Source organism: Loxodonta africana, chromosome 25 (genome assembly GCF_030014295.1).
Source record: "Loxodonta africana isolate mLoxAfr1 chromosome 25, mLoxAfr1.hap2, whole genome shotgun sequence".
Lineage (NCBI taxonomy): Eukaryota > Metazoa > Chordata > Mammalia > Proboscidea > Elephantidae > Loxodonta > Loxodonta africana.
This window is the reverse complement of record NC_087366.1, coordinates 15,237,239-15,250,500: the sequence shown is the minus strand read 5'-3', so window position 1 is coordinate 15,250,500 and position 13,262 is coordinate 15,237,239. Positions and strand designations below refer to the sequence as shown.

The window sequence follows — 13,262 nt, the reverse complement described above, 5'->3', positions numbered from 1 at the left end:
AACTCTGGCATTTTGAACTGAGAAGGAAGATGGAAGATGAAATCAAATTCTATAACCTTGAGCCTCAGACAGAGGCCAACAATAATTCCAGAGCTTAACATTTGGACTTTTAATTCTTTCCAACCTCAAAATTTATTTTGAAATTTTATTGATAACTTCTTGTAATTTATTTAATGTCCTGTGTGTGCCACTCCCTGTTAATAGAAACTGGGTATACAAAGGTGAATAAAATGGACAGAGTCTCTGCCTTGGTTGAGCCCATGTCTAGCAGAAAAGATGTACAATATATTCATAACAACATGTGATTAGTAAGAGTTCTGATAAGAGGCAGTGTTGTGGAAATCTACAACAAGAATAACTAATGCAATCTAAGGGTGATAGGGGAAGGTTTCCTAGAGGAGGTCACATCTAAGCATAAACTTGAAAACTTAGTAGGAGTTAGTCAGATGAAGAGGAAGCAAATGACTTTCACAGATTGCAACACAGTATATGTGAAACAGTCTAGAGGTGAGTTAAAGAAATTCGTTATGGTTGGAGTATAGTACATTTCAAAGAACATTATTATTTTGAGTGGCCTTCACTCTTCTCCTTAATCTGACCATACCTCGTTACTGAGTGCTCTGAAGTTCGCTTGTGTATCTTGCCAAGTACACTTGTAAACTGGCCATTCATTTTTCCTAGTCTAACACAGCTCTCAATTAAAAATAAAACTGCATCTACATATTTTAAGGCTAGTTCTGGCACCTTTTCTTGCAACTTTTGGTAGCAGCTGAATAGTTAGACCATGGTAATTATCCATCAGGAGGGATCAGTCCCCGGAGAAGGACATTATGCTTGAGTAAAGTAAAGGGTCAGTGAAAAAGAGGAAGAACCTCAATGAGATGGGTTGACACAGTAGCTGCAACAATGGGCTTAAGCATGACAACAATTGTGAGAATGATGCAGAACTGGGCAGTGTTTCCTTCTGTTCTACGTAGGGTCGCAATGAGTTGGAACTGACTGGATGGCATCTGACAACAACAACAAACATATGCATGTGAAAGCTGGACAATGAATAAGGAAGACCAAAGAAGTATTGGTGCATTTGAATTAGGGTGTTGGCAAAGAATGTTGACTGTACTGTGGACTGCCAGAAGAACAAACAGATCTTTCTTGGAAGAAGTGTAGCCAGAATACTCCTTAGAAGCGAGGGTAGTGAGACTTCTTCTCTCTTTTGACATGTTATCAGGAGGGACCAGTCCCTGGAAAAGAACATCATGCTTGGTAAAGTAGAGGGTCAGCAAAAAAGAGGAAGGACCTCAATGAGATGGATTGACACAGTGGCTACAACAATGGGATCATACACAGCAACTTCTGTGAGGATGACGCAGGACCTGGCAATATTTTATTCTGTTGTATGGAGGGTCACTCTGAGTCAGAGCCGACTTGAGGGCACCTCACGACAATAACAAATTACCTGTGGGGTATCTTAATATGGTGAATTATGCAAAAACCAAATATACATTTCATGTTTTTCTTTACCTTCCCCAGCATCAGCATCAGAGTTGGACAGCTGAATTAATCTGGTTTTCAGTCCTTTTAAGTGAAGATGATACTAATCGTTTTATATCTTTGTTCTTTCTTCTTGCACTTCCTGTTTGCATATCAAAGAAACTGTGTGTACACGTGTGTGTACATTGTTTTAGTGACAAAATTCTCTGTTATGGTTATCACAGAAAGATATTAAAAAAAAAATATATATAGTGAGCATACTCAATAGAGAACAACATTAGTATTAAGGAAAGATGGGGGAAAATCAAGCCAGCTAGCTAATAATGAGCAGTTGGTGTCAGATAGGCCAACACAGTTTAGGCTGCCTCAAGGCATTGAAGGTTGGACTCATTTTTACCATACCTGTGATGCAGTGACATGTTGGAGACTCCCGTGGGCTAATGCAGGAATTTGTAGCCAGCAAACTCTCTCGCTTCCAGTGGCTTTTAAGAAGGTGGCATAAAGTGGAGTGTAAATAGAAGATAGATTTCAGTTCTTGTAACTCTAGAGTTGCTGTTGTGAGGAATTTTCCAACTTTAAGGACATTTGTAACCCCAGAATTTATTGAAGCTCTCTTGGAAAGGGGGGAGGGGCAGACATCAACTTTACAAGGAGAGTTGAAGTGTAAAATATTTATCAAAAAAAATCTAACTTTTTACTCTGAAAATATGAATCACTTCCCTGGAGTGAAAAAACCCACAACTCCTCCCACCACCTATTAGCAATGGAGGAGGGCCACTGCCCTGCATCCACAGAAATGAAGGTTGTGTTCACATTAGAGAAACAGTCAACCGCATTGGGTGTACTAGCATGACTGCCTGCTAAAGTACAAAGGCCTTTACAAATATCATTATGGGATGACTGGAAATTTTACCAAAAAAGTAGAAAGATGTTATTCTAGAATGTTTAGTTCTGTTGTACATGGGGTCACTATGAGTCAGAACCGACTTGATGGCACCTAACAACAACAACTACATAAGGAAAACAAAACAAAAATCCAACACTGTATAAGTAATCAAAGAACTAGTGTTCTAGTGGCAGTTCCAGTCTTAGTAGTTACGTGCCTGTGAGCACTTGAAGTCCATTTTAGCTGCTTCATCTAGAAAACAGGGTATGAATAGGAATATACGCACTCTTTACGTCACAGAGTTTTTTTATTTTTGTAAACAAATTAAGTTAGATATGTGGCATTATTATGGTGAGAATAATGTAAGGTGTTTCCAGGGGAAGTCACAAGGTGAGATAGCACTGCAGGGAAAGCAGAAATATAAAAGTGACAAAACTTATTATAAAAGCACTGCACAGTGCACAAATAATGATTTTTATGGTAAACAGTATTTTATTTTATTTTTTTTTGTGAGCCATGCTTTGTCCTTCAAGCCTCTAAAACAAAAGTGTGCAAATTTAAAGTAACGTTCATCTTTCTGCTTCTTTACCATAAAACAGAGGTAGGAAATATTCCTCTAGAAGGCCACCACATTCATCTTTCATTTACAGAATTTTTATTTGGTTCTTTTTCAAATCTTTTCAGCCTTTTTTTTATAGTTTCAAGTTCCATTCAGCCATCTTAAATTTGACTTCTATCTCTTTGAACGTTGTAAGTAGTGTGTAGCTCTTTTATAGTTATGAGTCTGTTTTTGTGCCTGTTAATTATGCCGGCTTTCACTCTTGGTGTCATGCTTCCTGTTTCCACGTTCCTAATTCTCTTTGATTTTGTGCTGGACATTATATTTGAAAAAGTTATCATAGAGATAACTCTTCACAGAGAATTTTACTTGCTTCTGTCAGGCTCCTGGGGAAGTTAGTAGTCTGGGAAAACTTTAATCCCAGTTCAAGGTTTGTTGTTTTCCTGGGTCCCCTGGATGACACTAAAATGGGCTACCAGTCCATAGGAGTTCTGTTAACACTTTTTCCTATAAATGTAGTCAACTTGAAACAGAGATTGGTTTACTAGGACCCTAATCTTTACCACCACTGCTATCAGCTGCTGTCCAATCAATTCAGACTCATGGCGGCCCTATGTGTCAGAGTGGAACTGTGCTTCACAGGGTTTTTGATGGCTGATTTTTTAAAAGTAAATTGCCAGTCGTTTCTCAGAATCCTTGTAAAAATTCAGTGAGGTTGGTAATACTGGGATTGCCATTTTACAGATGAGAAAATAAAGGCAGAAAACTAAGGCAGAAGATATGTTACTTTGTTGAAAATAGTCTTCTGCTTTATGACTGTCTTTGCATTATAAACCTTTCCTTTGTTGCTTAATGAAAAAAAAAAGTAAAAAAAAACCAAGGAGATGATTTTTATTCTGTAAATAAAGCAAAGGTTTTAAGAAGTCCCATAAATCAGGGACATGTTTTTCAAAATGGCATCTGTAAGGATATTCATATTTTAAGTCTATTGGACGAGCAGCCTAAGGTTCAAATGTGAAATTCATTAATGCAAAGACATTTTTGTGTTGTAGGAACATAACATATCATCTAAGCCAGCAGTTCTGAACCAATTAATTATGCCAAGGCGTCTTTAGGAATGTCTGGGGAAATCTTTCCAAATGCACATGCTCCTTCATGTGTTTTAACGTGTGCAGGTGTTCAGGATGGTGAAGGTATATATGTCCCTCACACCCTTCACTCAGACGTATCTACTCCTAGGAGAGTGTAGATTTCTTCAGGGTTATTGAGGTAGGAAAAAGGTTGAAAATCACTGACGTTGTCCAAACTTTTAATTACTGTTGGATACAGTCCATATCTTAATTGCAATTTAAGTGCTAACGCTTTGTTAATTTTAGGTGTCTTGAGGATATTATAGTCACTACAACTTCAAGATGAATGAGTGTTTTAGACTGAAACTATTACCATTATATTGTTTCCTTGTACTGGGTCCATTGCTAGAGCAGTTCTTGTAACCCTGATTAAAATAGAACATACAAGCTTCCTGATTTTGTTGTTGTTGTGTCCCTTTGAGTCAATTCCAACTCATAGCTGCCCTACAGGACAGAGTAGAATTGTCCCATAGGGTTCTCTAGGCTGTAATCTTTAGGGGAGCAGACTGACAAGTCTTTCTCCCAGGGAGCCGCTTGGTGGGTTTGAACTGCCAATCTTGCGGTTAGCAGCTGAACACTTAACCATTGTGCCAACATGGCTCCTAAAATCTTCTTACTGCAATGGAAAATGTAATACATATTTAGTTCAATTTCTTAAAGAAATTGTATATATTTCTGGTTATTATTTCTTAAATTGTGTCTGCTAGGGCTAGCAAATTCTGTTGCAAAAACAGGCATCTTGAAAATTAAATGAGAATTATTAAAGCAAGATTAAATAGCATTGTAGACATAAATAGAGAATACTGCCCTTTCTTAGAAAAAAGTGGGAAAATGATAACACAATGACTGTGCCTCTTAAATGTTAGGGTGCACCTTGACCCTGAGAAGTGAAACTGGAAATAAACATCAAAAAAAAGTGCCATTACTCTTGGATGACATCAGTGCAGCAATTTTTCTTTAAACGTTTTTGAGATCTGTTTGAAAATGACGGCTGCTGATTATGGTGATCATAATCTCTGGGTTCAGCAATGAGATTCTGTAGTCTTTATCATACCATCAGTCTTGAGTTCTAATTTGGGTTAAAGTTGGGCAATGACAGTTGAATAGAGAAAAAAGAAATATGAACCCCAAATTGATCTTCTTTTTCATCAGAATTTATGATGTTTCTTTGATTCTTGTTTTATAACCATAGAACTTAAACAGATTAGAAAATCATCAAATTAAAAAAGTTGATTTGGGATAAGTTGACTTTTTTCCCCCAATGCTCAATCCCCTTAATTACGTAATTATGTAATTCTATCAATGAATCAAATACAATAGCTGTTTTCCTAATGATTAGGAAATTGTGATAGTGAAAAGAAAAATGATCTTAGTTTTCACCGTGGAAAAGCCTACGGATGAAGGAACACTCGGAGTAAGCTAAGCCAAGACCTGAGGGCAAGGCTTAACTCTTTTAAGAAAATCTTGGTGACTAAGTCAGTGGACTGAGTTTAGATTGGACATCTCAATTGAAATATGGCATCTTTACCTGCTTACTACCGCCTAGTATTGTGCTGAGTCATTGTTTTCCTCTGGGGAACACTAGTTGTGAATTCAGTAATATCATTTCCTCTGGCACCATCCCTGAGATATAACCAAAAGGCTCCTATCCAAGTAGGAACCTAGCCCAGTCCAGACTAGTTTGAAATTACACATGACAGTGGCACCAGGAAACATGTCAAGGCATTCTCCAAAGACTATTCGGATAATTACTGATTGAATATGAGCATATTTCTTCAAGAATTTGTACTTAATTTACAGACATTGTTGTTAGGTGACATCCAGTTGATTTTGACTCATAGCAGCCCTATGTGATAGAATACATATGGCTTGCTAGGCTGTAGTCTTTACTGGAGTGCCTCTCCGGATCTTTCTCCTGAAGAGCAGCTGGGTGGGTTCAAACTACCAACCTTTCAGTTAGCAGCCCAGTGCTAAACGGTTGTACCACCAGGCCTCCTTTACTTTATAGATATTCTCTATTAATCCTTACAGCTGTTAGAAAGACATGGACACAGATTTTGACACCCTTATTTTGAAAAGCACAAACAATTAAGTACTCATCTATTAACTGAAAGGTTGACTGTTTGAACCCACCCAGAGGCTCATTGGAAGAAAGACCTGACGATCTGCTTTCAGTAGGTAACAGCCCTAAAAACCTTACGGAGTATGCTTCTACTCTGCTCACACGGAGTTACCATGATTCGGAATCAACTCAATGGTAATTGGTTTGGTTTTATTTTGAAAATAATTTACAGGGCACATGAAGACTTACAATGTTTCCAAAATTACCTTATAAAAACACAGAATATGGTAGATTTGCTCCTTATTTCTTGTCAACAGTATATAACTACTTCATTCATAATTGTTAAGAAGACAAAATTGAGGCTGATGGAAAGAAAAGCAGATAAAAAGGAGAGCCAAAGGAGACACTGGAAACAATACTATTATTAGAGGGACTTTAGATCAACTACAGATATGGTAGATAGACTAGATTGTAACTATCTCTACCTTTAAGCTAATAAATGGAAATAGCCTTTATTATTATTAAAGGTATTGGGATCATTATTATTATTAATCTCCGTATAAGTAAGGGAATGTAGAAAGAGGAAAGCATTGGGGTCAGTGAGAATGCATTTTTTTAATCCTTTTTTTCCCCTTATTGTTACAAAAATGTATATATCACAGCATTGAGACTGCATTCTAATCTAAGCATGCCATTTACTATCTGTTTGCATCTGGGAAATTGCTCAGAGAATCTTAGTTTACTAAGCTATGAATGTAAATAATGACAACCTTATAGGGTTGTTGAGAAGATTAAATGAGAATTAACATCTTTTTTTTTTTTTTTAGTTAAAATGTCTAACATACAATCTGTACTTAGTAAGTTCTTATAATAATAATGATTATAACAATATAAACTCTTTTTACATGTTATTAGCAATAATTATCACTTGACATAGGAACGTATTTACAGCAATTTCAAAACCAAATGATAAATAATAGAGATGAGAGATGTTACTAATTTGTACTTTACAAGGAAATTTTCGGGCATCTGAAAGCCTATTTGGTATTAGAAGTTCTCCCCAGCAACCCAGTGCCGTCGAGTGTGGTTAAAAAAAAAAAAAAAGCATAGATGATTTTGGGAGGGGTGCACCGTTTTACATGATGGTTGTTAATGAGAAGGTCTCTTTAGGGGAGAAAGCTAATCCCTAGGTTGGGCTTCCTAGGGCATTGGCTCGCTGTCTTTCAGGCGCAGGTATTATCTGACACCTTAGTGTGTTATGTATCACCTCAATGCTTAAAGGAATTGATGGTTAACTTAAACACTCAATGGAATTTTGCATCCCTCGCAGCTAGGTCCGTTATTTGTATTTGACATATTTTTAGCCAGGCATATTTAACACAAAACATTTATGGAGTTTTCATAGGAAACATGTATCCCAATGGATAAAACATGATGATTGGGGTGTTAGATAGCAGTTAATTCCGAATCACCATCATTACGTATAAATAGGCTTTTTGTAAGCGGGGAGCGCCTGTGTGATTTTCAGTTGTAGTGCAAGATGGGACCTTTTTTTTTCTTTTTTAGCATTTATGTTTTTTTCATAGGATCCCTGGGTGGCACAAATGGTTTGTGCTCGGCTGCTGACTGAAAGTTTGTTGGTTCAAACTCATTCAGCCACCTGTAGGAGGAAGATCTGGTAATCTGCTCCCGTAAAGATTTCAGCCGGAAAAAACCTATGGGACGTTTCTACTCTGTAACGATTAGAGTCACCATGAGTTGGAATTGATTTGATGGCAACAGAGTTTTTGGTTTTTATGTTTTTTTATGATTGATAATTTCATTTGCATAGATAAAACTTTGGTTACTTATAACTTGTGGAAGTTGACAGTATGCTTTGAAAATTAACTTGAATAAGAGTCATTTATAATTTTTTTTTTCTGTCCTCTTTTAACTGTTGTCACTCACCTCTTAGGGTTATCAGTATCTAAGCCTCCTTTTAATCAATGGTGGACTTTTGACCCAGAGACAAGCCTGTTAAAGTTCAGTGAGATTTGAGCAGCTTCTGAATGTGGGTCTTTCCTAAGATTAAAAACAGAATTCTTGAACTTTAGGGAAAGACTTTGTAATCTTTTCAGGTGCTCAGAGACATATGTGAGTTTCTGCTTCCCCAATCTGTTTAAGTGGGTAGGGTTGCTGAATAATTTTCAATTCTGTGAGGCGTTTAATAAACTCTTTTATCCATTAATATTTTTTTTTGCCTGGTAGATATTACGCTAATGGAAACATTTAGCATTGTTGCATACGTTTTATAAAATGCATTAAAGCTAAATATAAAAGGGTTTGCTTGTGATTGCCTTGTTTATTGTCCAATGGATTTTGACAACCACCCTGGAGATGTCTTGCAGAAAAAAAAAAAAAAAAGACTTTTGATTAAATGATTGAGCAGCAGCAACATAAACAAACACAAATGATGCAAACACCTTGCATTGACATCACCTTTTGAAACCAGGGTTTCCTAGTTAACCAGTACAAAGCCTGATTGTGCTGCAGGAAGGCCTGAAGTCCTGATTTGCATTTTTCTTCCAAGGGCTTGATAAACCTGACTGCAAAGGAGTGTGGATAGTCCCACGGTAGTGACACTTTAAAGCATGGTCTAAACTTCTCAGTGATTCTGTGATGGGAGAGAGGAGAGACTCAAAAAAAGGCACAGTCTTAGGATCAAAGGATGTTTCTGGTATGCATATTGGCTTGTTTGCAACTAAAGTTGTTTTAATTAGTTGCAAGGGAACACTGAGATCAATTAATTTGGATTCTAAATTGGACGTTATTTTCTAATTCATTGTCATTTTATTTTCAGGTGGAGCACCAGTATTCCCACAAGTTCACTGTCGTGGTGTTACGTGCCACCAAAGTGACAAAGGGGGCCTTCGGTGACATGCGTAAGTGCCCTTACTTGCTTCCTTTTGAAAATGCGTGGTTATGATTCACCCCTCAGTTGTTTGAGTTTCTTGGCAAGCCAGGGGCTTCCCTTCTTCAGATGTGTCTATCTCTGTCTAGATCGCTGAATGATAACATTAGGAACATTCGCTGCTGCTGCTTTATCTGTCAGAATAGATTTTTATTTTGCTTTGGATTAGCTGAGAGCATGTATAGTCAGACAAAATGACTGTTTGGTGACATACAGACCCGTAAAATTCGAAGAACTTCTATTTTGGAAAGAGTGTTGAGTCAAGACTTCAAACAAGCTGCTTTTGTGAAGTATTGTACCAATAGGATTAAAAATGTGCAGTTTCTGTAGTCCTTATGCTTTTGACTGTTTTTATTATGTGTGGAATAGCTGTAGAAACTGATGTAGGACAGCTTGAAATGGTGGGAACCACAGCTTGAGGATGATGTTGAATTAACTCATTGGAAGTATTCTTCTCCATACTTCCAAAAGCAGTCTCCTCAAAATGGCTAGGGATCATAGAGGTGGGAGAACAAAGAAAGGCAGATAAGTGTTGTGATAACGAATTTGGTAAAGTTTTAGATTATTACCAAAATATGGCAATGGGAAACTTAACCCTCATACCAGGCTTTGGAGAAAGAGTGGAGGCTGCAGTTTATCTGCATGTGAAACAGGGAAGGGTTCTCTGCTGAAGGGACATTTAAATTGGTCTCTGAAGGAATGATATCTTGGTTGTGAGAACAGGGAAAATTCCCAAGCAGTGAAAACAGCATGTTCAAAAGTAAGAGAAAAACAGAGTGCTTCAAAGGAATTAGAATAGGTCCATTGTCTCCAGGGACTGGAGTGCAAAACCAAAGGCTGGGAAAGTAGGCGAGGATTAGGATGACAAACACTAGCATAACAAGGACTAGGATTGAGATTTTATCATAAATGCAATGGGAAGAATTTGATGGCATTTAGGTAGCAAATCACATGATTGGATTTACATTAAAAAAAAAAAAAATGATTGTCCTTGCCATAGTATGTTAAATATATTGAAGGAATATGCACTTTTTTATTTAAAATGGTAGAGACTTGAGCTTTTTGAAATGACAATGAGAAAGTGCCAGTAGAGAGGGAGAAGTTAAATATTAAGAAAGAAGGTGTGCTGAAGCCTCCAGTGAGTGCAGAAGAGTGTCTAACGAGTTGCTAAATTTTATAACGAAGAAGGGGAATGCGAATCTAATGCCAAACTTTTAGATGAGCCATGATTTTCATGAGAGGCGAAGGGAGCGATAGCAACTTCTTTAAATCTAATCTCTACCAGAGGGCTATATTCAAAATTTTATCTCATATGTCCATTTAACCTATCTAATCACTGTGCTCATGAGGAGCCTTTACATAGATCAAGAGGCAGTCCTTCAGGCAGAACAAAGGGATACAGATTGGTTTAAAGTCAGAAAAGGTGTGCATCAGGGTTGTATTCTTTCACCATACCTATTTAATCTGTATGCTGAACAAATAATACGAGAAGCTAGACTATATGAAGAAGAACGGGGCGTCAGGATTGGAGGAAGACTCATTAACAACCTGCGTAATGCAGATGACACAACCTTGCTTGCTGAAAGTGAAGAGGACTTGAAGCGCTTACTAATGAAGATCAAAGACCACAGCCTTCAGTGTGGATTACACCTCAACATAAAGAAAACAAAAATCCTCACAACTGGACCAGTGAGCAACATCATAATAAATGGAGAAAAGATTGAAGTTGTCAAGGATTTCATTTTACTTAGATCCACAATCAACAGCCACGGAAGCAGCAGTCAAGAAATCAAAAGACGCCTGGCATTGGGCAAATCTGCTGCAAAGGACCTCTTCAAAGTGTTGAAGAGCAAAGATGTCACCCTGAAGACTAAGGTGCGCCTGACCCAAGCCATGGTATTTTTAATCACATCATGTGCAAGTGAAAGCTGGACAATGAATAAGGAAGATCAAAGAAGAGTTGACGCCTTTGAATTGTGGTGTTGGCGAAGAATATTGAATGTACCATGGACTACCAAAAGAACGAACAAATCTGTCTTGGAAGAAGTGCGGCCAGAATGCTCCTCAGAGGCAAGGATGGCAAGACTGCGTCTTACATACTTTGGACATGTTGTCAGGAGGGATGAGTCCCTGGAGAAGGACATCATGCTCGGCAGAGTACAGGGTCAGTGGGAAAAAGGAAGACCTTCAATGAGGTGGATTGACACAGTGGCTGCAACAATGGGCTCAGGCATAACAACAATTGTAAGGATGGCACAGGACTGGGCACTGTTTCGTTCTGTTGTGCACAGGGTTGGTATGAGTCAGAGCCAACTCGACGGCACCTAACAACAACACCAATCACTCCTTCACCAATATTTTTCTCAACTTATTCTTATTTTGTTTTTTTATGAGTGTTTGCATTTTCATTACTTTAAGTGACAGTATACTAGAAGAAAACCAAACCAAAAAACTGTTGCTGTCAATTCCAACTCATAGTTGACTCTTTAGGACAGAGTAGAACTTCCCCACAGGGTTTCCAAGGAACAGCTGGTAGATTTGAACTGCTGACCTTTTGGTTAGCAGCCAAGCTGTTAGCCACTGCACCACCAGGGCTCCAGGTTCCTGTGAAAGAGAAACTGCATTAGAAACCACACTTCGGGGCTAGTATTCTACATGACCTCAAGAAAGGCACAGGTCTTACAATGAAAGATGTCATACTGTTAGTTGGAAAACCCAAAAAAGCCAAACCCAGTGCCGTTGAGTCGATTTCGACTCACAGCGACCCTATAGGACAGAGTTGAACTGCCCCATAGAGTTTCCAAGGAGTGCCTGGCAGATTTGAACTGCTGGCCCTTTGGTTAGCAGCTGTAGCACTTAATCACTACGCCACCAGGGTTTCCGTTAGTTGGAAAAGCCCGTCTTAATTCCACTAAAGACTACGTCAGTAACTTGCCAAGCATGCAAAAGACAGACCTAATTTGCCTTTAAAAATGTATAGGTATTATCTCTGATGCAAAGCAGCGTAACTCTTTTCTTCTGGATGAGTCGAACGACAGTTCAAACTCTATACTCTGTGAGCCTCATTTGGCTGGTGTGGATCTGATTTCTTAGCAACTTTCACTGTAGGCCTCAGGAACTTTGGCAGTTATTATTTATTATCATTAAGACAGGGAAGAGAGAATGTGGCAAGTGTCATTTTAAATCAATTTGAATTGTCATTGATAACAATACTCAAACACAAACGTGAGATATTCATTCATCTCATGAAACAGAGAGCAGGTAGAGTTTTTGGATGCCCACAGTGTGCACAGCACGGATTAGACCCTCGATCTTGTGAAGCTCCTTTTTTAAAGCGCAGGACCCTTGGAAAGAATAGCCACTAGAGACTAATCACTATAGGAGAAGGGACAGTGTGATGGCATTCTGTCAACATTTTTATTTGGCATTTGCAATTTGATTTCTTTTTTTTTTTTTTGAGTTGTTATGTAATATTTTGAGTGGAGTTTGTTGTCAAACCTTTACATCACTGTAATGAGTTTTCAGGAAGCTGGGAACATTTTGAAAAGAAGGAAAAATAAGAGCAAGTTTTAGAGAATTAGATTCAGTATAAGGTTAATATGAAAAGATGAAAGGACAATATACTGTGCCAAATAGTTTATTTTTGAGAAGTTGTAGGAAGCTATGGTGAGCAAACACATAGGCTTAAAAACAAACAAACAAACCAAACCTGTTGCCACTGAGTCGATTCCAACTCATCGCGACCCTATAGGACAGAGTAGAACTGCCACATAGGGTTTCCAGGGAGCCCCTGATGGATTCCAACTGCCAAATTTTTGGTTAGCAGCTGTAGCTCTTAACCACCGTGCCAGTAGGGTTTCCCTGTAGGCATTAGGTGTCACATTTCTGACAAGTTTTCATAATATTGCTGAGTGAGCTTCATTGGTACAAATTGCCCACTAAACTGAATTTGGGGTGTTTGTATATAGAAGTTGTTTGAAGGTAGACAAGAATAGAATTATAATGTTCTTAAGATTCTCAAAGACCAGGATAACAGAACCTTATACCCTCTTTTGTTGTTTATAGGTCTACATTATTAAAAAACTTCATGAAATTTTACATGTTGATAAACAATGACAGGTTGCTATTGGGTTTTTCTGTTTTTTTCTGTGGATGCAAGAGTTTTCTCAAGGGTGACTAAGGCA

The 13,262-nt window shown here is 38.0% G+C and overlaps 1 protein-coding gene across 2 annotated transcripts in view; it reads left to right on the top strand.

Annotated features, from left to right (window-relative positions):
- PLA2G4A (phospholipase A2 group IVA) overlaps nucleotides 1–13,262 on the top strand; it is a 172,122-nt gene that overhangs the window by 23,928 nt on the left and 134,932 nt on the right. For both annotated transcript variants that reach the window (XM_010590939.3, XM_023549183.2), the window contains exon 3: nucleotides 8,968–9,049. In XM_010590939.3, the coding sequence (XP_010589241.2) occupies nucleotides 8,968–9,049 (82 nt within the window). The remainder of the gene's footprint in view (nucleotides 1–8,967; nucleotides 9,050–13,262) is intronic.